This window comes from Megachile rotundata, chromosome 8, assembly GCF_050947335.1.
Source record: "Megachile rotundata isolate GNS110a chromosome 8, iyMegRotu1, whole genome shotgun sequence".
Lineage (NCBI taxonomy): Eukaryota > Metazoa > Arthropoda > Insecta > Hymenoptera > Megachilidae > Megachile > Megachile rotundata.
The window spans coordinates 3,668,109-3,690,868 of NC_134990.1; the positions used below are offsets into that span (position 1 = coordinate 3,668,109).

The window sequence follows — 22,760 nt, forward strand, 5'->3', positions numbered from 1 at the left end:
GTTACCAGCAATGGCAGCACCGAATGCAAAAGTGTGTGAATGCTGAAGGGGACTACTTTGAAGGTGATAATGTCACGGAGAACTGATTCTGCAGGTACAATGATTTATTGGACTAGTCTCGTTACTTTTGTGTCACACCTCGTATGTCTAATAAAATGCCAATTAAACAGTAAATACATTTTTTTACAACATCCTGTATATACCAAGTTGTGTATGAAATTGATTAGTTAAATGAAGTAACAATAACTGCAAATGTTATGTAAAAAACATAACTACAGTCACTTTTTCAATTACCCCAATTTTAGCCAGCATTATGTGAGTCATTTTGCTACCACGAAAAGGCTAATACAATAAAACATTACAACCTAACATTCAAGATTAAAGTGTTTAAACGATAATAATAATAGATCGCCAAATTATCGAATATAGCAAACCATTTATTAGTAGATGAGACAAAATATTAAATATCGATGTAAGATAAAGTCCTACTATAGCAGCATGTAAAAATTATTTGCTTTCACCACAATATTCATTGTATATCAATAATTCAAGAATAATCACTCAAGAAGCATCAAACAAAGTAGTAAAACTAAAAAAATTAACATAAACAGAGTACTTTAAAAGATTTCATCATACAAAACACATACTTATAGAAATACATTAAATTTATTTCGATAATTGCAATTATATTTATCATTATCAAATGATAATATTGCTAATTACAGTTATCTTTTAACTCTTATCCAAATGGGTTATTTATACAATGCAAGCGAACAATTAGAATTCGTTAAAATGTATGAGCATTAATACATGATTTTGATAAAACATAATTAACTTTTAGAAGAAATTTCCGGAAATTCTCAGTACTATTTAAAAAATTATCTATTAGATTATATTCATAATTAAATGAGTTATAATTAGGCGCATGAGTTCATTAGATACGGTTTAGCCAGATAATTGTGAAATTATACTGAAGCAATGATTTCGGATGCAGTGGATTTGTTGGACAGAAAAAAATATACAGAAAAAGAGAAGTTAAGAAAGCGAAAAAGAATCAGAGGAACTTTCACTGAAGGAAGTGCTGCGAAATGGTGAAATAATCGTAAATAACCACAAAATGGATGCTGCCTGAACTGTAAAAGAAAGTCCAATGTTTTGAAAATAATCAATCAAGAATGATCTAAAAATAGAAGAGCGATTTAATATAAAATCATATTCATTCGTCCCGTCTTATTTCATCAATATTATTTGCGTGCCGTTTTGATCTGCCTCCACGTTGTTTTTATCTGCCAGGCAATATTACCATTAAATTTATGCACGAATATTTAAAAATAATGCAGTATTACATAATCTGATTAGTTATACTGCTAAACTGTTAATTAATTACATACATAATTTACAAACTTGAAAATGAGAAATATTTTACTAGCGAACGATAAAATTCACAAGAAAGTAATTTCGCATGTTTTACAAAATAATTATTTCGGCTGGTAATTTCTTATATCTTATAACATAAGGTATACAAAAACCTGAGGGAAATGTTAATTATATTGTGAAAATTCCAAGGATTTTTCAATTTGCAGAGTTAAATCGCAAAAAGGTCATCACGCTTACAAGGTATAATGCAGGAAGTTAAGTAATTACGTTAAGATTAATTAGCTTTTAATGAAAATTTTGTACACGTTGACAATGTGTCCAAGGCGCTCCCAATCGCAGTTTCGTTATAAATTATTAAAGATAATGAATTTAAAAATTAACTAAACAGTGATCGCACATACGATAAGCAATTAAAGAAGTACAATAATATCCATAATCGTGTTGCATTATAAAAAATAAGATTATTATAATTATTTATTATTGTGTGTATTAACAAATATGATAAAAATTTCCAGTTTTCAAATTCCTAAATTCCTAAATTAAAGCAACAATTTTATTTTATTTAATAAAATGCAATTAGTATTACTATAAGCATCATTATTTTATTGTTTTAATTACTGTTTAATTAAAAATTGTCGCAATACAATCTATTATAAATTCGCTAAAATTAGACTAAATATATTATTTAATAAAATTATGAATCAATAATTTATCACACATCATGTTAGTAATTAAATATATTTAATTTCACATAATTAAATTATTTAAGGAAGCTGATAAATGAAGCAAATAATATAACATTGAAATATATTTAAAAATAAGTTGCATCTTTTCTGAATACTGCACTATTGCAATGAAAAATATTGTAAAAAATTTATATTATATTTAATATATGGGAAAAATACTACATATGGAGATACTTTATTATTATACTGATACTTTAAAGTTGTTTTGAATACGCATGTGGTTTTGTTTCCTTGTTTGAAGATACATTGTCATTATTTTAATTAGAACATATAATGTATACAACAACTTGAATCGTGAAAAAATTGTTTTCTGCTAAACGTATTTTGATGAGTTATAGACATAAATATTTCGTTTATTAGACAATTGTAAATGTAAATTTTAGAAGGCCATAAATACCTTTTAAATTTAATACACAGCGAACAACGTTATTGCTATAATACCTTAATGGCAAAAGCCGTCGGTAAAAGGTAGCTTGATGCAACGAGCGACGTAACCAAAACTACGTAATAAAAGACGCAGAAAAGAAAAGCGTCACTTATAGAAGCATAGTCAACTTCCGGAAACGAAAGGGATCAACGAATGCGCCGCTGGACAAAATTTCAATTGTTCAACAACAACCTGAACGTTGACCTTTATGAAACGAGAATTTGCACGATATAACAAGCAAAACTTTATACGAAACGTAAAAGACTTTCGTCTTTCTTTAAAATGGAAGATGGATATTCGTTATTAATTCAGAAATAAAATACGAAATTCAATAATTGAAAAGTTGCAGCAATAATACGGCAGCTCCACTTTTCCGTACTTTTAATAAGCAAAACAGAAAAAAAGATTTAAAAATTAAATCGTTATTTGCGAAATGTTAAACGATGAAAGTTACTTCTTAATCTCCAATAAATGCAACTTTAATATCGGAACTGTCTCTTTTTATTTCAAAGCAAAAAAATAGTATTCAATAAAAAATAATTGAATTAAAAAGTAATATGTTAAATAAAAGTATAATATTTGATATTAAATCAGAAATTAAAAATTTCTACATTATTTATTACAAACTATTTTAAAATTAATTTCTGGTGTACATCATTTCAAAAATATTAGAATATTTCACTATTTCCTTAATAACAATTTTGTTATAAGTCTCTTCATATGCTATTATAATAAGGATACAAACAATGTGCACAATAACAATTTTTGGAAAATTTATTATTAACTACCTCCCCGTTCATCACAGTGCATCAATATTTATAAATAAAGTTATTATGAAAACTTTAAAAATCGATTGGCTTACACGTGTTGAAAGTGTCGAATTTAAAGTAATTTTTCACACATAACATAAATCATTTTATGTCATAAATTGGCAGACACAGGTATATATACGATTAAGTACAAAATATAAGCTACTCATTGACAAAATATAAGATAAAAATCACAGTAGCTACTACAGGTTACTGCTGTTTAAAAGATTAAAAGGAACAGAAAACTTTCTGTAAAAAGATATTTGTTGTCTGTAATTAAACAAGTTAATATTGATCAATTTTGGATACGAAATCGTGTCCTCCAAGACATTTTGCTGGAGTTAGTTATTTAACTCGTCTAAACATGTTACACACGCAGTTCATCTCTTGTCAAATATACGTATTTATTTATGATTTAGTAATTATCATTCGTCATCAAATGAATGACCACATTTTTCTTAACATGATAGAATATAAAAATATATCAAAGGTGGAAATACAACCTTATCGTTGCAAATCTCTGTCGACCTAACTACTGTAATGAAATTTAATAAAAGAGCATGAAGAGGAAAAACGCTTAAACATACCGTGAAGGGTTATCGCCAGCAAACTGCGACTTTTCTGTGTGAAACGGCGTCCCGAACGTCATAACCGAACAGGTAGACAATCGCTGTTGCCGTGGATAATTTTCGTCGGTTCGATGATGATTTTCGTTACCAGTCGAATAACCACAGCCGCCACCGAATAATTCGGCTAGTCAGCTGATCGCACGATGTTTCATTCTTTTGCTTACTGTACGCATAAGAGCCGGAATTTTTGTACGAACAGTCCACTCTCTTTTCCGACTCGCGGCTGTTACACCTCGAGACTTGGCATTTGACGTACAGTCGATTCGAGCTAACGTTCAACGCTCTCGAGGCAACGTCCCTGTTCGCTTTTCGTTGATATCTCTAATCGAATGCAGATAGGCACAAACTTAAATGTACCAGCTTGTTTGGCTGTTATCTGAATGTAACAAGTCGTTTAACGTGCACTCTCACGATATCACCTTCACGGGTGCACCGATATCACAAATAATTCTTATACACAAAATGCACTCTCCGCGTAACGAGTGCCTCGGGATGCACAAAGAATCACAGCGTTGGTAAAAGATGGAACAGGTAGAAGATCGATCGTTAACACGGAACAAGAAGGGGAAAATTCACGAGGTTCTGCAGAGCGTTTTGTAGAATCACGAGTAACGGTATCGAGGCGCGGTCAGTAAACACAAAGCACGCACAGGAGTTTAACGAAGCAACACTCGACGAACGTAACAAGTGCAATGACCTGTCACTCGCCGTTTCATTTTGTTTTACCGAGTTATTCGCACGATTCACGCATCGCACCGACGGAACTTCCGACGATACGATTATTTATCGTCAAATAACGTAAAAGAATTCACGGTGAAAACGCGCCTGCTCGAATATCGGTCGCGAATGCAGCGACTGTACGTGAAAAGCAGGAGGATCCGATGAAAGCCGAGCAACACCGAGACGAACCGAAGGCACAGAATCAACCCATCTCGTGTCTGGCATCCGACTGGCTCCGTGGAAAGCTGCTTGACGGACGCAAAAGACGTCACTATCCCCCCTTCCCAGCCGTTGTCCCCTCGTTCTGCCTTCCTCGTCGGTTGCGCCATCGTGCTGCTGCTTCGGACCGTGTCATTATCCTTAACCCTCTATACATCTCGTTACCGGTATTGAACATATTTCAGAGATAATGAGTGCTGTCACTGTATCTCGCATCTCGAATCTTTTCTTTCTCGCGTTTTGTTCGATCACGAATTTGAAACGCGTTATAGCAAACGCATTGCTAATATTTTTTCATTTTTTTACGTGTTCGATACTATGTAATACTATGCGCTTATATAAACTGGATCAGTGACAAATTTACTTCAAATTATACTACAATTCTGGAATATATTGTTCAGATACGTTATTATGAGATAACTGTATGAGTGCCATGGAGTTGTTTTTTGAGACAAATAGTAAGTGTTTGTTTATGAAGTAACTAATACGGAGAGCTCTATATCCACCGATTCAATTACTCGCAGTAATGCTTAACTACGATTGATCGGATCAAATGTGGGGGTTAGGGGTTGTACTGCTTAACAGCTGGTAAATTTTCAAATTTAGAAATTTGGAAAATTTCAGAATTTGAAGACAGTGAAATTTCGGATTTAAATAATATGAAAATGTGAAAACTTGAAAATTTGAAAATTAAACAATTTGGAAATTTAAAAATTTAAAAAAATTGAAAATTTTAAATTTACATATTTGGAGGTTGAAATTTGAAATTTTTAAATCTGGAACCTGAAATTTAAAAATTTGAAAGTTCAGGAACTTCAGGATTAGTAAAGTTTGTAAATTTGAAAGTTCGAACATGCTAAAGTTTAATTTTCAATTTTCTGGTTTCAGTTCTGCTTTCATACGTAGGCAAAGGAAGTCTACATTGTACATAAGTACATGCAATTCAATCTTATAAATAAAATATCACGCGTATGTACAGCATGAACATGTATAAAACATATGATAACGTGTGTATGTATATGTATACATATATACGTAATAGGTTATATGCGCAGGTAATAGTATCCATGCTACTATGCATGGTTTTCACTATTTATGGAAGGCCGTGGATTCTATTCTCCGCAGACATGGAGACCAGTTGGATTGATTAATGTAAATAGCTATTTTATAACATATCTTGAAGATTGTTGGTCAAACTGCGTTAATTTAATTTTATTTTGGAAGATGCGATGTCAATAATAATTTCTTACTCTATACACTGATTTTGTTATATAGAAAGTTGTAAATAAATTCTTATTCTGTCATTTTCTTTTTAAAAGTCGAAATACTTAAAATTTAGTATACATATGACTATATTGTTTAAATTTCTACTAAACCTACTCAAATAACAATTACTAGTTTCATATTTGCAAATTTAATTATACTACTAGATATTGTACAATATACTATCTTAAATTTTATTATTTTGCAAATTTGGAGAATTGAAATTTAAGTTACATTTGTTAAATATAAAATAACAGTAATAATTCAATAATATAATAATAATAATGATAACGGTTTACACTCGCATGTATTTTTGCTGCTGACAAATAGCAACTTTAGAACTATCTAGTTAAAAAGTTTGATGAATTCTTTTAAAGTTTTTATTTCTCTATTATTCTATTACATCATTTTTGTCTGTTTTATCGTATTTATACATTGCACATGTAAGATTTAGTTGAAAAATATTTATTACAAATTGTATTAAATCGAATAATGAGGGTCAATTCACTGCGATACTTTACTTTATGTAATATAAGATAATTAATTATATTACCTTTAAAAAAATTTAATAAATCTTGTTATTAAATGTTATTAATGGATGTTATCCCATTGATAGTATAATCTACCATTATTCTTAAAGGATCATTTTAGGCGCAGTTAATTAGTTAATAGGAGCTTGTATCCACACAAGAAAATTCCGCGAAACGGTTTAAATACGTAATAATGTAAAATCGGGAAAATAATTTGCAAGTATAAGCATTGCGCGTTGCATAATAGATTAAGAGTTTAGTTATTTTAACTGTAAAAAACATATCAGATAAATTAATTCATATAAATGCTGCTAAAGAAGTATAAAACAAGTGAAACATAACGGCAAAAGAGCCGACAGTGTGTTGTTAAATTTATAAATTTTAGTATTACAATACTACGCAGTTGTAACAAGAATGTTGTACGTACTGGAAGTAAATGTACTTATAAAAATTATGATGATAAAGCATCAATTTAACATTTGCTCAATTTAACATTTTATTTAAATCGCGTTATTGCGAATAAAGTACACCGTTCCAATTTCATTGAGGTTTAAACTACTGTTTAAATCAAGGTGTAAAATCATCTCCAACAAAATACGCTAGGTAGACGATCTTCCTTGATTTTGTTCTTCCTCACATATGTTGTGGTATTTCAAAAACTAAACGACACATGTTTCTTCATATCCTTGAAAAAATGATTTTGGAATGTGAAACAGCCGTTCAAAGTTAGAAGTGTTAAGTAACAATTAGCTGTTTTATGTATAACAACGTAATATTGTTGAATGAAATCAATTACAAAAGTTGTGTCAATGAGAGGGATAAAAATATAATTTGCTGAATTCGATTAAATAGGGGCGAACCACTCTAATAATAAGATATGATAAGGTTGTATAAACGATCGCTTAATATATTGAAATTCGTGTCAAAAAATCTGAAAAAACCTGAAGATTGGAAAATTATAATTTTTTTTATTTATTTTCATGTATCAATAAAATGGAATAACAAAGTTTTACATATTATTTTATTCGCTAAATTTTATGGAAATCAACTCAAGTCGTTGCTTTGAGAAATAAAATAATTTTAAGAAAAAAAATACACCGACTTCGAAATGCACTAAAAAGTATAAAATAATTTCTATTTGCTAATGAAGTAATTTCTATTTCATTCAATCATACAATTACGTAACAGATATGAATGAAACCTATTTACTCGTTAGGTAGTATATTAAATACATTTCAACCTTTTCGGAGGCGGCGCAAAATTAAAAGACTTTCCTGAACATGTCAACCTTTGGACAGCCGAACATACGCAAAGTTTGTATAGCTATTTTTTTTTCTATACATATAACTCGACAGCACGCCGCGAAGTAGGTGTTAATGCGTATAGAATGTAACTATGGTCTGTCTAGCCCTTTGCGAACGGGACGGTTCGAAGTGAACCGTACCGTGGGGCTGAGCTCCTGCCGCGATAGTCATTAAAAATTGCCTGCGTATATTTCTGCTTAAACGCGGTTTTCGTTCATAGCATTCCAAGTCAAATTCTGGACATATTATATGTACATGCACAGATTTACGTGCATGCACACATGTACGCGTTTCTCAGCTCAATCAACTGTTTTTGCCAAACGCATATATGAGTTCTTCGGCCAATTTGATGATTTACGCAGAACGCATATATGCGGCGGTAGTCCGCAAAGGGCTAGATTCATAGAGTATGCGACGGAAAGATTCGATCGCCGCATATACTATAAAGATAAAGCCCATCTGCCGCAAAGTAAGTCCCGCGTCGTGAGCTCCGTTTATAGGTTCTTAGATCCCTGGCGTCCACATGCGAACGAAGTCGATTCAATTTCATTTATATCAGAAACGTTGCGAAATGAAGATGCAGTCGTTACATTTACGTATATTACCAGATATATCTATAATGGTTCGTATTCTTTCTCAGGATTTATTAATTTCCAATACGCCATACCATAATCAACTGGTTATTGACAGCAACGTTTACTGAGGTATTTTTAATTTTGCGCCGCCTCCGAAAAGGTTGAAATGTATTTAATATACTACCTAACGAGTAAATAGGTTTCATTCATATCTGTGACGTAATTGTATGATTGAATAAAATAGAAATTTCTTCATTGGGAAATAGAAATTATTTTACACTTTTTAGTGAATTTCGAAGTCGGCGTATTTTTTTTCTTAAAATTATTTTATTTGCAATAACAACACTTTGCAATTAAAAAATGAAAAATTTTTTGATAATGGTACCAATGGGGAGTCAGAACCTACCAGATGCAAAAGGTTTCGTTCCGATCGGTCCACCCAGCTAGGCGTAATGCGCGAACATACATAGAAAAAAAAAAAAAAATATATAATATACTGATCGAATTGAGTAACCTCCTCCTTTTTCGAAGTCGGTTAAAAAAGATGTATACGACTTTTCAATAACTCTTACTCATATAACTATCCACATAAACCATAAAAATGTTTTTCCTTAATTTTATAGGACGGAACTACGATATTTCATTTATCTATACTATTTGAGTATGAATTTTTTCAATACTGCGATCGCTACTAATTTTCGCTGAATACAGTAAATAAAACAATAAGCAAACGTCTTTTTACATTTTAAAATACGTATCAAGTTCAAAAAAGGTTTTAACTCTATGTCTCAAAGTTTTCTTAAACATAAATCGAAAGAAACTACTCCCTGAGTAAGTTTACATCGGTAAACGCATCAGTTTTAAATATAGAATAAAGTACAAGAACTGTACAATAACAAAAGATTGGATAATACGTGTAATAAGTAGTTTAAATTGTTTGAACACAAGTGTAACATTTGCACGTTTCAGTGCGAATATTTATAGTTTTTCTTTAATTTAGAAATAAACTGCGACAAACTGAAAACGGAAATCTTTGAGATGTGTAACCGTTGTAATTTTAAATTTACTCGCAATTTTAGACAAGTAGAAACTTCAAATTGATCAACCGTAAATAAAAAATATCATCTGTAGTTTTATTATACAATTAACAATTTTTGCTACAGCAAAAAATGGAACATCTAAATGCGGTGCTGGCCTCGCCACATCTAAAGAATTTAATTTTAAATGTAAGAGTTAATCAGAGCAGTAAAAGCAGTCCACAATAACACGGAAATTTAAAAAACTTCCTTAAACATTTCAAATATGTGTGGAATGTGTTTTGGTACTATATGAAAATAATGCCTACAAAATTGTGCACATTAAGAAAGAAAAACGGAGACACAGAACCGCATTTATCATGAGACACATTAAGCGCAATCTGGTGCTTCACTTTTCATGTCAGCACTTTTTAAATGCTTAATCTTCTCTGCTACAGTAATTAAAAAGAACCAAGTTACAATTGCAAAGTGCATATATTTTATGTTAAATTTATAATGTGACAACTAGAGGTCATGGGAAAGTTTGCAAGGTCTATTATTCTGCTGTATTATGACTCCGATGAGATTTGTAATTCACAGCACTATCTAACAAAATTTAATCTATTTTACAATACTGACAACGAACAACTGCGCCTTATAGATTTTTATATACTAATTATAAATATGCAAATTGTTTCTTTTTACCATTCTCAGATCTTGGGAAATTCAAATTTGAAGCAACAGTCAAACTTTCAATTACAGAAACTTTTTCTGCTTAGTTTATAATATAAACATTAAAATACGTTTAACCAACGTATAAGACGAGCGAGATTATGAATCATAAAGGGTGAAAATTATTCAATTAAAAATATGTACAATATTAAAATCTACAACGTAATTAATATAACAATATCTATTTCTCTTCGTAGAAAAGACTTAAAAAATATTTTTGTCGATTCCTATTTCAAATGCAATGGCCGCGCACCCACACTGAGTGTTGAAACAGATAAGCAGTTATGTATCGTAAGATATAACTTGCATCAGAATAAAGTAAATGACCTATTATTATTACGCATTGAATCAAATATAACGGACTCATTTACTGATTATTAGTTATAATGACTTTATATTGAAATATAACAGAAATTTGTTCGGTTGTCGCATTATCATGTTTCTCTTCTAAGAATCAATTATTTATCTCGCTGTTGCAGAGTCCAACTGTGATAATGGTGAAATCATGCGTATTCAGTTCAAAACTAGTACTGTTGTTCATAATTTGAAACGAACAAATAAAGAAATATACGTATTTAGCTTGACCGAAAGAATTTATTTTATAATTTGGAATATGTAATTTCTCGCGACATACCCACCTGATACGCGTCTAACAAGTAGCTACTTATATGATACACACGTGATCAGTATCCAGTAAATTTCGAAACTCAGATTACGAATCTCGCGTCAGAATTTAAAAATTCAAAATGGCAAATCCAGTAGGATCATCTACATATAAAAATCGCAATTCAATCACGACTGTTACAAACACGAATTCAATATCTTACAAACTGTTAATTTTTCAATTTATTAGTCTCTTAAGATGACTAACAAATAATTTATGTAATAAAAACTTAAAATATTTGTTATTAATTGTGTATCAAAGTAATAGAAGAAAACATAAAAATCCTATGTGATGACAGTTAGAATCTTTTCAAGATATTTCATTTAGAATTAAATGTACGATTTATAATAAATTGTATTATATTACACATGTAAATGTTACAATAAATAATGGCATTATACAATAATAGGAAAAATAAAAAACGTTTAATTAATAAAAAGAAAATTTTCATCTACAGTCGAACTCTGATCAATATTATACTATTCTGGTATGCTACGTTACGTCACAAAGATATTTTAGATCTTTTGGTGTTAAAGTTGTATTCATGGTAACGAAAATCTGCTTTAAGGAACTCCAAGCACGAGACTTCTCAGCACATTGATGGACCTATAGATTGTGAAAATATGCCATCTTCTCTTTACCTGTAAATGTGTACAAATTAAAGCCTATAATGCATGTTATACAAGCTATTCATTTTTCGTAACTTATTTTTTTTCATAACTTACCTGTTCGGCCGCGAACCGAAACCTTTGCCGCGGTTAAACGATTTACAACAGGGTTCAAGTGGTTCGGCACGCGAACCGCCGTGAACCGTTCATACCTCGAAATACGGGTCACCGAGAACCCTTTTGTCTCTCAAATTCTATCCGGACCAGTCTTACTGTAAACACGTGCGTGCTATAAATCAGCTAACAGCTGTACCTCTCGTTTTAAGACAGTTTTGGGCAAACAAAAGCATAGAATTTTTCTTAACCATTACCTTCGGAAACGCGAGGGTATTTAGGCGATTCTTCGTAGAAAGAAAAAGTAGTCGAACGTTGAAGCTTGCACGGTTCGGATCGAGAGTCGAAGAAGTCAATCGTGACTTAGAAGTTTCCGCGTAACGCAACGTATTATAACCAATGCAGGGTGGTTCGGAAATCATTCACAATATCATTCGAGCGAGACCCTGCACTCCTCGAAAGGGCCACGGTAGGGTGGTTAAATCATACATCGCACACTGTTCGGGTGAGTCCTACACCCTCGAACAGGCCACGGTAGGGTGGTTAAATCATACACTGTACACTGTTCGGGTGAGTCCTACATCCTCGAACAGGCCACGGTAGGGTGGTTAATCGTACACTGCAACATTATTCGAGTGAGTCCTACACCCTCGAATCAATCATCGTGAATAATCTCACGCAACGTGAACGTTTTTTATGCCGCAAGGCTTTTTCCCCTAATTCGAATCACTAGAGCCAATAAACTATCATGATTTTTAAGACTCAATTACGACTAAACAATTTTTATTTACCCTCTTCCTCAATCGAATTCATCTATTCCTTGAAACACTAAATTTCTCCATGTTGGAAAGATTTCGACGATACATTACTTTTAAAAAATTTAATTTAGTAAAAATATATGTATAGTAACGGCAGTGATACTCATCGCTGACAGTTGTCCTTTTTTACGAACGTGTTCCGAATTTCGTGCAATAACTTTTCCAAAACGTTGGATACATGTACTCAAAGCATAAGACCATGTGTTATCTTTCTTGAATATTTTTTTCAACTGCAATATTTCCGGTTTCATTTAATCTGATTAAATATTTTCTTAAACTCTTAGTCGTTGAAATAAATTAAAAAACATTAGCAGACATCGACGAGTATTCAGTTTCACTTCCATTGGCATTAAACATAACTAAATAATTATAATGTGGTCACAATTCAAATCATTTTATTTAAAAGAATCTGCACAATAGTTTTGTATAAAAATTAACTGAATAGAAGCAATTATAAGATCACAAAACATTTCCAAAGTTGAAAATTTACAATTTTCCTTCAAGTCAAATTTTATTGAAAACTGTAACCACTGCCCAGAAACACTTTACGAATTCAAATTCGGCATGAAATAATCTGTACGAGTTATTTATAAATAAGTTAATAAATTGCAAGCATTAAAAAGTTATCGAGCTGGTGGAAAAACAGTTTATTTCGATACATAGACTGGAAAGATGTGGCAACTGGCATTTTGTTTACTTCTCCAGATGACGACAAGCGGTAGATTGGAATGTTACCACCTTATCTACCAATTCTCTGGTCGTTTACCGTCGGTTTTATTTTACCAGTACATTTAGGACATGGTCATCGATTTCAATTGATTATCCAAGTTTAGGTTCATCTTGGTATCTCCAGAACAAAATTTATCAAAGCGATTTCGCATTGTATATTCTGTCAACACACCTTTATCGATAACATCATATATCGTCTTTGTGGTGTTGGCCACATTATTACCATTTTGGAATTTCCACATTATATGCTAAATATGTTATTTTAACTGCAAGAAATTCGGAATTTCCGAAAAAGTTTATGACTCAATATCGGCGGCAACAATGACTTACGATTCTACCCAATATATTTCGAAGTAAATATATTAAATAAGGAAGTCACTTACGACTTCGATGACCTTAAAATATGTAGTCAAAGCCATAATTCTGAACAACTTTTTCTTATCGTGGTCATACTCTTTCAGTTTTTTAGATATTAACAGAAATATGTAAACCTAAAAATTTCTCTTAACGATGTAATTCATGCATGTATCAATAACTATAATAAATATAAATTATATAAACCCATATCGCACCAGGAAAATACACTTATCACATTCCCGTCATAATGAAGTGGGTCATGTAACATGAAATTACGGTCGCCAACGCATTTGAAGACTTAACAGGCTTCTCACCCCCTATATCATTAAATGTATAGAGTGTCCTAGTTTTTTACCACCTAACATTATTAACAGATTCGTAAAATTGAGAAGACAATGTTATAAGGTTTCGGATACTGTATTAAGAAATTATAACAAAAATGCGAGACGGAAATGGACTACTTTATTATTGATCAGCACAGACAGGACGTTTCAGTTTTGACTGCATAGATTTACTAGCATATTCTATGAATAAGAATAACAAATATTTATAAGAATATGGGCCCTCATTATTAAAAGTTATTAAAAAACTATTAATTGCAGTTTCTAGTTAACAATATTATAGAAATAGTTTATTTAATGTACCCAGTTGTTTTTATAATAAGGTACAAAGGAAGAAGTTCCCAATTTTAAGGTTATTAAAATATTCGGGCATCCTAGTAACAAATTGTCAATCTAGCTCGACGAAAATACACTAGTCAAAAAAATTAAGGGAACAGAAAAATTCCTTAAATTTTTTGGTCATTTTCAAATTGCTCTGACTCCGTTGAAAATCACAGAAGACATCCAGAATAGTCATTTTGAAGCTTCAGGTCTCTAGTTTTCGACTCTTTATCTCAAAAATTTTTTGAGCCCATTATCATTAACAAAATATCCAAAAAATCGCGATGAAAAAATTTTAGAATTTTTTTTCTTTGTTTTAAGGTTTGTAAAGACATGGAAAATTTTTTTGATTAATGCCACTTCTAGACTGCTGTTCCTTGTTCCTTCCCCTATAATTTACACGTCCATGAAGTTCGTTTCGACGATCGGTCGCAAAGTTATGAGCTACCAAAGCCGAAATTACGCTTTTTTCCTTTGATGGTCATTATCTCCTGAACCAACCATCGAACAGAAATTGTAAACACAGTCCCAGAAAGCGGAGAATGTACCCTTTAAGATGGGTATATCAGTTTTTGATTAAATGTTTTTTTTATGCTTAATATTGATGTAAGAAAACGTCAAAAAATGGCGTTTTTTCCACAAATTACAAAAGTTACGGTATCTTTGTAAATAAGTATTGTAATGATTATGCCTAGGTTTTTTTTTAAGCTCATATTGCTCACAAAATGTATGCAAAGTTTCAAATGGTTCCGATTTTTTGTTCCCTATGAACCGATAGATCAAACTTTGAAATTTGAACGAAAAAAGTTAAGGAAACGTCATTACTACTCCGATCCGCGACTAATACGTTTGTTGGCTAAAAAAGTTTGTGTCTCTACATTTACCGGTATCATTGCTAAATTTTTAAAGAATGCTTTGGTCTGAGAAGGTCAGACTTACGCTTCCTCTTGTGTGTGTGAATTCGTGCGTATGTGTGCCGTGTATATGAAGGTATATGAACGTGGGAGCGCGCAGGTACGTGCGCCCGCCGCAATGTCTGCGCGGGTGAGTGTAATTTTATTTTTTCAATAAAAATTCGAGGACTTGTAAATTTAATATCGAGTATTACCACCACGGTTGTTAATTACATCTTGCAAACGTTCACGCATATCAATGCATTGCCGTATTATGGCTTGGGTAATTTGGTTCCAAATTCGATGAAGCGCATTTTCCAGCGCACGTAAATTTCGTAAATGCGGATAGTCCGTTTGCAATCAACGCCCCATCATATCCCAAACGTGTTCAATTGGATTGAGATCTGGGCTCATTGCTGGATGTGGTAGCGTATTAATTCGATGTTGCGTAAATGCGGATAGTCCGTTCGAATAGCAAGCCGGTATACCAATGAAATTTTAAGTCCGCATGCCTTACCTATTCGTCAATACACTTGAAACCGATTTAGATTAGTCCAAGACAATGCTCGACCACATACAGCGAACGTTGCAAAACGGTTCCTGTCGCAACGTCGAATTAATACGCTACCACATCCAGCAATGAGCATAATCATTACAATACTTATTTACAAAGATACCGTAACTTTTATAATTTGTGGAAAAAACGCCGTTTTTTGACGTTTTCTTACATCAATATTAAGCATAAAAAAAACATTTAATCAAAAACTGATATACCCATCTTAAAGGGTACATTCTCCGCTTTCTGGGACTGTATTTACAATTTCTGTTCGATGGTTGGTTCAGGAGATAATGACCATCAAAGGAAAAAAGCGTAATTTCGGCTTTGGTAGCTCATAACTTTGCGACCGATCGTCGAAACGAACTTCATGGACGTGTAAATTATAGGAGAAGGAACAAGGAACAGCAGTCTAGAAGTGGCATTAATCAAAAAAATTTTTCCATGTCTTTACAAACCTTAAAACAAAGAAAAAAAATTCTAAAATTTTTTCATCACGATTTTTTGGATATTTTGTTAATGATAATGGGCTCAAAAAATTTTTGAGATAAAGAGTCGACAACTAGAGACCTGAAGCTTCAAAATGACTATTCTGGATGTCTTCTGTGATAAATTTCAACGGAGTCAGAGCAATTTGAAAGTGACCTAAAAATTTAAGGAATTTTTCTGTTCCCTTAACTTTTTTGACTAGTGTAGATTTGGTGACCTGCGCAGTATTTTACCATTTTTATTGTACTTTATTGAAAAATGTTTCGTTTTTACGCTCTGTAATAGGGGAAACTGCATCTATAATTCTATTAAGTACAAGCATTCTAATATCTCTAAGTTTAGAGGTAGGAGAATTTAAAAGCTGAGTTTCTTCGTCCTTTTATTCTTAAAAGCATAATTTTCGTATCTGTATTATGTAATATAATGTCGATGCTTTACATTTTACATTATACAGTAAATATTCGATATGTGCACAAATGATCTGTACGATATGTGCACCAAAGTTATCCCCACCACTGGGGGGAAGACCCCTTCAGATGCCGAGAAGCTCGATCGCCGAGAAATGTAACATATATATGTTACAATTGCGTTATTTTCTTGCATTATTAAATTGCATTATAAATTGCGTTATTTTCTCGCGTTGCGCATACTATTATTATTAAAACCGCGTAATTGAAGTAGTTAGCTACCATTCTGCGATTTGCGTCAACAACAAGTCTATTATACTCCAATTTGCTTATAGAATTCAGTCACATATACATTTTTATATTTACTAAAGTAATTGTCAATTATAACTATTTTTCTCATCATTATTTGAATAAACCTAATTAATGAAAGGTATTAACCTGCAGATTTCACTCTTTAACCACACGCCACCACGATCCCACATTCTTTTAGAATTAGTTATGGTAAAAACGAGTCGCTTAATAAGCAAAAGCCGCTCTTTGCTTCATAAGCGCTGTAAAATACCAGGTTCTAGTACCAGGGACGTTACATGAGGAATAATACTAATGCAAGAGTAAAACTTCTTTATTTTGCATTTTTTCGTTATCCAACTTTTACTAATAGATTCTTCATATTTTTCTGTTTAAAATAAGACTAAACACTAAATAATTTAGACTATGTATAGTACATGCTCGATATGTGCACCATTCTCGAAACCGAACTGGTGCAGATATCGTACAGTTCCTACATTTCGAGCGAAGGAGACTGAACGTAAACAAACAGTGACCTACCAGAAGGACACTCCTAATGCAAGAATAAAACTTTTTTATTTTTTATTTTTTTTTTGTGAAATTTTTTCCATCATATTTGTAACATTTTCTCATTAAAATGAGACCAAATACGACGTACTTCGAGCCATATTTACTTGTAATTTCAAATGTTACGCGTACATCGATGACTTTACTCTAATAAGATATTGTAAGTAAATACTATAACTCAAATTACGTCGTGTTTGGTCTCATTTTAATCAGGAAAATGTCGTGAATATGATGGAGAAAGTTATATAAAGAAATGGATGAAAAATAAAAAAATTAGCGATGCTCAAGTATTGCAAACAATCGAACAGACTTTTGATCTTTGCCGACTGCTACGATCGTAGCGTCTCTTTCTTTTTGACTCGCTATCCTCTTCGACGTGAGAAACTTTTATCGTCAATTAAACCAGTAAATATAGTCCAAATTATGTCGTGTTTGGTCTTCTTTTAATCAGAAAAATGTCAAGAATCTACTGGTAAAAGTTGGATCTCGGGAAAATCAAAAATAAAAAAGTTTTATATTTGTATATATATTGCTTCACAGATGTACCCGACTCCGGATTATGTTACATTTCTCGGCGATCGAGCTTCTCGGCATCTGAAGGGGTCTTCCCCCCAATGGTGGGGATAACTTTGGTGCACATATCGTACAGATCATTTGTGCACACTTCGAATATTTACTGTACTTCCTTTTAGAAGTTTGCATGTTTCTAAAGGAACGTTATTATTGCACTCATGTTGTAATTTGAACTTGCAAATTCGGATTAGCTAAAATACGAAAGAGTTGTTGCAATTTGTATTTCATACTATAATACTGTCGGCATTGAATGCCGTTTTTGTACATAAATTAGTGTTTCATAGTTTGGAAATAGTTAATTAAGCACTTTTGCTAATTGGGCAATTTTCTGAAGAGATCCAACAAGCAAAGCATAAAGAATGTACATTCCGAGAAAATTATACAGTGAAGCGTTCCCGAGAGAATACTACAATCACTTTAATATGCAAGTTATTATGCAGTCCACGAATTGTTAATTATAGACAAAAAATTTTGCGAGAGAATGATATAAGTAATTCCTGAAATTATGTCTATAAAAACCGAGTCTGAAAGGAATTTTTCCAAATAAAAACATGAATCTACAAATCATTTTGACTGTTCTATATAAAATATGAATTGTTAAATAGACAAAATTTTATTGTATAATATACATTAATATTCCTTAAACATTTAATAAAACTTGAACAGATTTATGTGTCAAATAATATAGTGTGTAATAGATAAATATGTGAACTGTTTAAATTGTATTAGAAATAAAATGAACTCTAACATCTTTAAACATCCTATATTCAAATAAAATTATTACTGTTGTATTATAATATCATTTGCATTACGTAATTCCGATAAATAAATTTTTTTCATATTCTAATAATTAATAGAGACAAATAAGATAGTCAAATTAGATGACTCACATTGTAAAAATGAATATGAATAAATATACATGTACCTACAGGTTCTTTTTTTCAACACACAAAATCAGAATATCTTGCGAAGTTCTAAATCTGTTAAAAAAACATTACAACGAAAGATATTTGTAAATAATAGGGATAATTTAAATATTTGATAACATGAAAGTACAGAAAACTTGTAGCAATCAAATTTTAAGGAAGACCGCTGAATCGACGGGCGTCGTCAGATTCCGGTTCGCGAAGCGGTTTCCGATCGCGCCCGACGTTGCGAATCTGAATCTAGCGAGCGATGCCGAGAGTAACGAAAGGAGTCGAGCTAATACAATCTATATTTAAAACGAATTTTCTATCCTTAATACACCATCATTTTCAGAAGTGGGATTCTCCGCATGTCGACTTATTAAAAGTACCATTTATTAAAAACGGCGATTTAGAGTGAACAAAGTATTTTAGTGAGCACGTGTGCTGGGCGTGTATTAACGGAGCACGTTGTGTTGTGCGCATTTTCCGTGGGTACAGTTCAGGATAGGCAGATTTCGGTAGTGGAAAAGTGAAGCCAAGAGGCGAGAAAATCACGTTTTCCGGAATAATGTCCGAACAAGAAGTCCTGGAGGAGCCAAGGCGCTATCGAGAACTTGTGGACGTGCTGCCTGAGTTTGACTCGGTCACAGGTGAGCTCACGATAGAACAATGGATCGAAAAAATCGAACAGTATGGAGACTTATATGCGTGCGACGAGGTTTCTATCATTCATTACGCGTTGGCAAAAATGACCGGGGTGGCACAAAAATGGCGAGATAGCTTGCCGCGTATGAGCAGAACGTGGGTACAATGGAAGTCGTTGTTACGCGAAAATTTCCCGGATGGTAGCAGCGCAGTCTCGATTCGGAGAGAAGCAGAAAATTATCGAAGAAAACCTAATCAAGATATTACAGAATATTATTTTGAAAAGCTCGCTAGATGCAACAATGCCGGTATGTCGGAACAAGAGGCCATAGAATGGATAACCGACGCGACGGTTTGAATAACGTACGATTTCAAGATTTTCTAGGTCCGTTGAGCAGATATGAAAAACCCAGCGACCTGCTTCGAGACCTTCGTGGCGCGAGTAAACATTTACATACAGTTACCAACCCAAATCGAAATGAGTCGCAGGGATCCACAACCTATAACCGTCAAGGTCCGCGATGCTATGCTTGTAAACAAACAGGTCATACTGCTCGCAATTGTAATGGACAGAGAATCACTGCCAAATGTTTCAAGTGTGGTGAAGAGGGACATTTAGCGCATATGTGCCCCAAACAAGGACAGCAGTCATCTACCATAACGACAACAGTGCCGAGCACGATAACAAGAAGTCAGGTGTTACACGTGGCAGGGGACACGCATCAAAAATACTTTAAGACGGCAACGGTGAACGGTACACAAGTGCAGTGCTACGTGGACATGGGGAGCAGCGTTGTCACCTTGCGGCAGGATGTAGCTCGTGAATTAGGATTCACATATTATGAGACGGTGTTGCGAAGCCTCATTGGATACGACCAAGGTCGCGTACAACCCGTAGGAATTATGACAGCAGAGGTTAGCCTGGATGGTGTGGCTGTCAAGACAGAGGTGCATATTGTGCCGAGTGGTAGTCAGGTCGTCGCGTTGCTGGTGGGACACCCATATACGGAGCACCCTAATGTTGTGGTCATAAACAAGGCAGGGGAGTTGAAGATCCTAGCTAGGGAAGACCACGGGATTCCCAAAATTGAGGCTACTAAGTCGCAACGCGCAACACTTTGTGCTAGTACCAAGCAAGTAATACCTGATCTTTATCTTGGTCATATCACAGTATTTACAGATACTCCTAATCGCAACCCGTACGTGAAAGGAGGGCTGAGGAGCGAGGGACCAACGGTACCACGTTGTGTGGTGGATACAGACGAAGGAGGAGAGACGGTATTACCTATTCTCAATGTCACGGGTCGCCAACTGACTTTCAACCCAGGAGACGTTGTCGCTCGTGCTGAAACGTGCGAGGAAGATACGGCTACGAGAGAGGTGAACGACGAACCTATTTTAAAGGAACAGCTCGATACCGACCTCGAGGGCGAAGATGAAGAAGAACTGCTGCGAACGCTCAACGACAATAAGGACCTGGTTGCATGGAACATAAGCCAGTTGGGGAGAACACGTAAGATTACTATGAACATTGAACTCACTATTGATAAACCTGTATTTTACAAACCGTATCGTCTGGCGTACTATGAGCGTGAGCAATTAAAGGATATGATTGTGGAATTAAAGTCAGCGGATGTAATAGAAGACAGTGTGTCGTCCTTTGCGAGCCCAGTTTTGTTAGTGCGTAAAAAGAATGGAGAAATGAGAATGTGCGTAGATTATAGAGGCATAAATAAGGTTACTGTAAAGGATCGATACCCGTTACCGCGCGTTGACGATCAAATTGATAGACTTCATGGGCAGGTTTATTATACCAGTTTAGATTTATTTAGCGGGTACTATCAAGTTGAAATAGAACCTAAGTCGCGCGAAAAAAACAGCGTTTGTCACCCCCAATGGGCATTATCAATTTAAGCGAATGCCTTTTGGCTTGTGTAATGCTCCTGCAATTTTTCAGAGGCTGATCCACGTTGTATTGGGATCGATGAGGTACGATATTGCAATGACATACCTCGATGACATCATCAACCCCAGTACAACAGTGGAGGAAGGTATTGAGAGATTAGTAAAAGTCTTAGAGACTCTTCGGGATGTAGGTCTTACAATTAATATAAAGAAGTGTCATTTTTTGAAAACAAAAATTGATTACTTAGGATTTGAAATAAGTAAAGAAGGTATAAAACTGGGACAATACAAGCTGGAAAGCATTCGTACATTTCCGGAACCGAGGAACGTTCATGATGTAAAGAGCTTCGTAGGATTAGCGAGTTATTTCCGGTGATTCGTAAAAAGTTTTGTAATTCTAGCGAGGCCGCTCACCGATCTGACAAAAAGAGGAATTCTCTTCACAAGGGGCACCGCACAGAGGGAATCGTTTGAAACATTAAAGGCCGCGTTGGTATCAAAGCCACTTCTTTGCATTTACGATCCTAGGGCCGAAACAGAGGTACACACTGATGCATGTACGCAGGGAGTAGGAGCTGTGTTGCTCCAAAAACATGTTGATGGCAAATGGCACCCTGTCAGTTACTACAGCCGAAAGACAACGCCTGAAGAAGCCCGATACCATTCCTATGAATTAAAAGCTCTTGCGATCGTGAGCGCGTTGGAAAAATTCCGCGTGTACCTGATAGGCATACGTTTTACTATAAAAACAGATTGTAACAGTCTAAAGCTACTGGCGGATAAACGAGATCTTAACCCAAGAATCGGTCGGTGGTTTATTCGATTGTCTGAATATAATTATAACATTGAACATCATAGCGCAGACCATAATAGGGTAGCAGATGCATTGAGTAGGCATCCCGTAGACGGTGACGGAGAAGTTGACGCTGTAGGATTGCCAGTCTTAGGCATAAAAGTGACTACCGATTGGGTAGCTGCGATGCAGCGAGGCGACACAGAGATATTAGAAATTCGAAATAAACTAGAAGCCGGAGATCGCGAAACTCACGAACGTTTTACTATGTATAATGCTAGAGTATATAGGGTTAAGAACGGCAAATGGAGATTATAGGTGCCGAGTGATTTGCGGTATGAAATAGTATTAGAAACGCATCGAAACTTAGCTCATCTCGGGATTGATAAGACTTTAGAAAAGGTGAAGGAGACCTATTATTTCCCTCATTTGCGAGA

General features: G+C 33.9%; 2 protein-coding genes across 8 annotated transcripts in view; one reads left to right on the forward strand and one right to left on the reverse strand.

Annotated features, from left to right (window-relative positions):
• LOC100882678 (uncharacterized) overlaps nt 1-22,760 on the reverse strand; it is a 490,348-nt gene that overhangs the window by 277,071 nt on the left and 190,517 nt on the right. Inside the window, exon 1 of one of the 7 annotated variants that reach the window (XM_076534886.1) lies at nt 3,947-4,958. The exons of the other annotated variants lie outside the window; for them this stretch is intronic. Coding sequence (XP_076391001.1) covers nt 3,947-4,008 — 62 coding nt within the window. The 5' untranslated portion in view covers nt 4,009-4,958. Of the gene's footprint in view, nt 1-3,946; nt 4,959-22,760 lie in introns of those variants that run through there. 7 annotated transcript variants of the gene reach the window in all.
• Nucleotides 19,706-22,641, forward strand: LOC143264943 (uncharacterized). Its single transcript, XM_076534135.1, has 2 exons — nt 19,706-21,138; nt 21,932-22,641. The coding sequence occupies exons 1-2, from the start codon at nt 19,920-19,922 to the stop codon at nt 22,639-22,641; spliced, it is 1,929 nt and encodes a 642-aa protein (XP_076390250.1). The 5' UTR covers nt 19,706-19,919.

Excerpts from the sequence above, each read along its gene's own strand:
- LOC143264943 (XM_076534135.1), top strand. The coding sequence starts at position 19,920 with ATGCAACAATGCCGGTATGTCGGAACAAGAGGCCATAGAATGGATAAC. Across the intron at positions 21,139-21,931 it reads AAGCCAGTTGGGGAGAACAC|CGAGGCCGCTCACCGATCTG; the intron begins GTAAGATTACTA and ends TTGTAATTCTAG.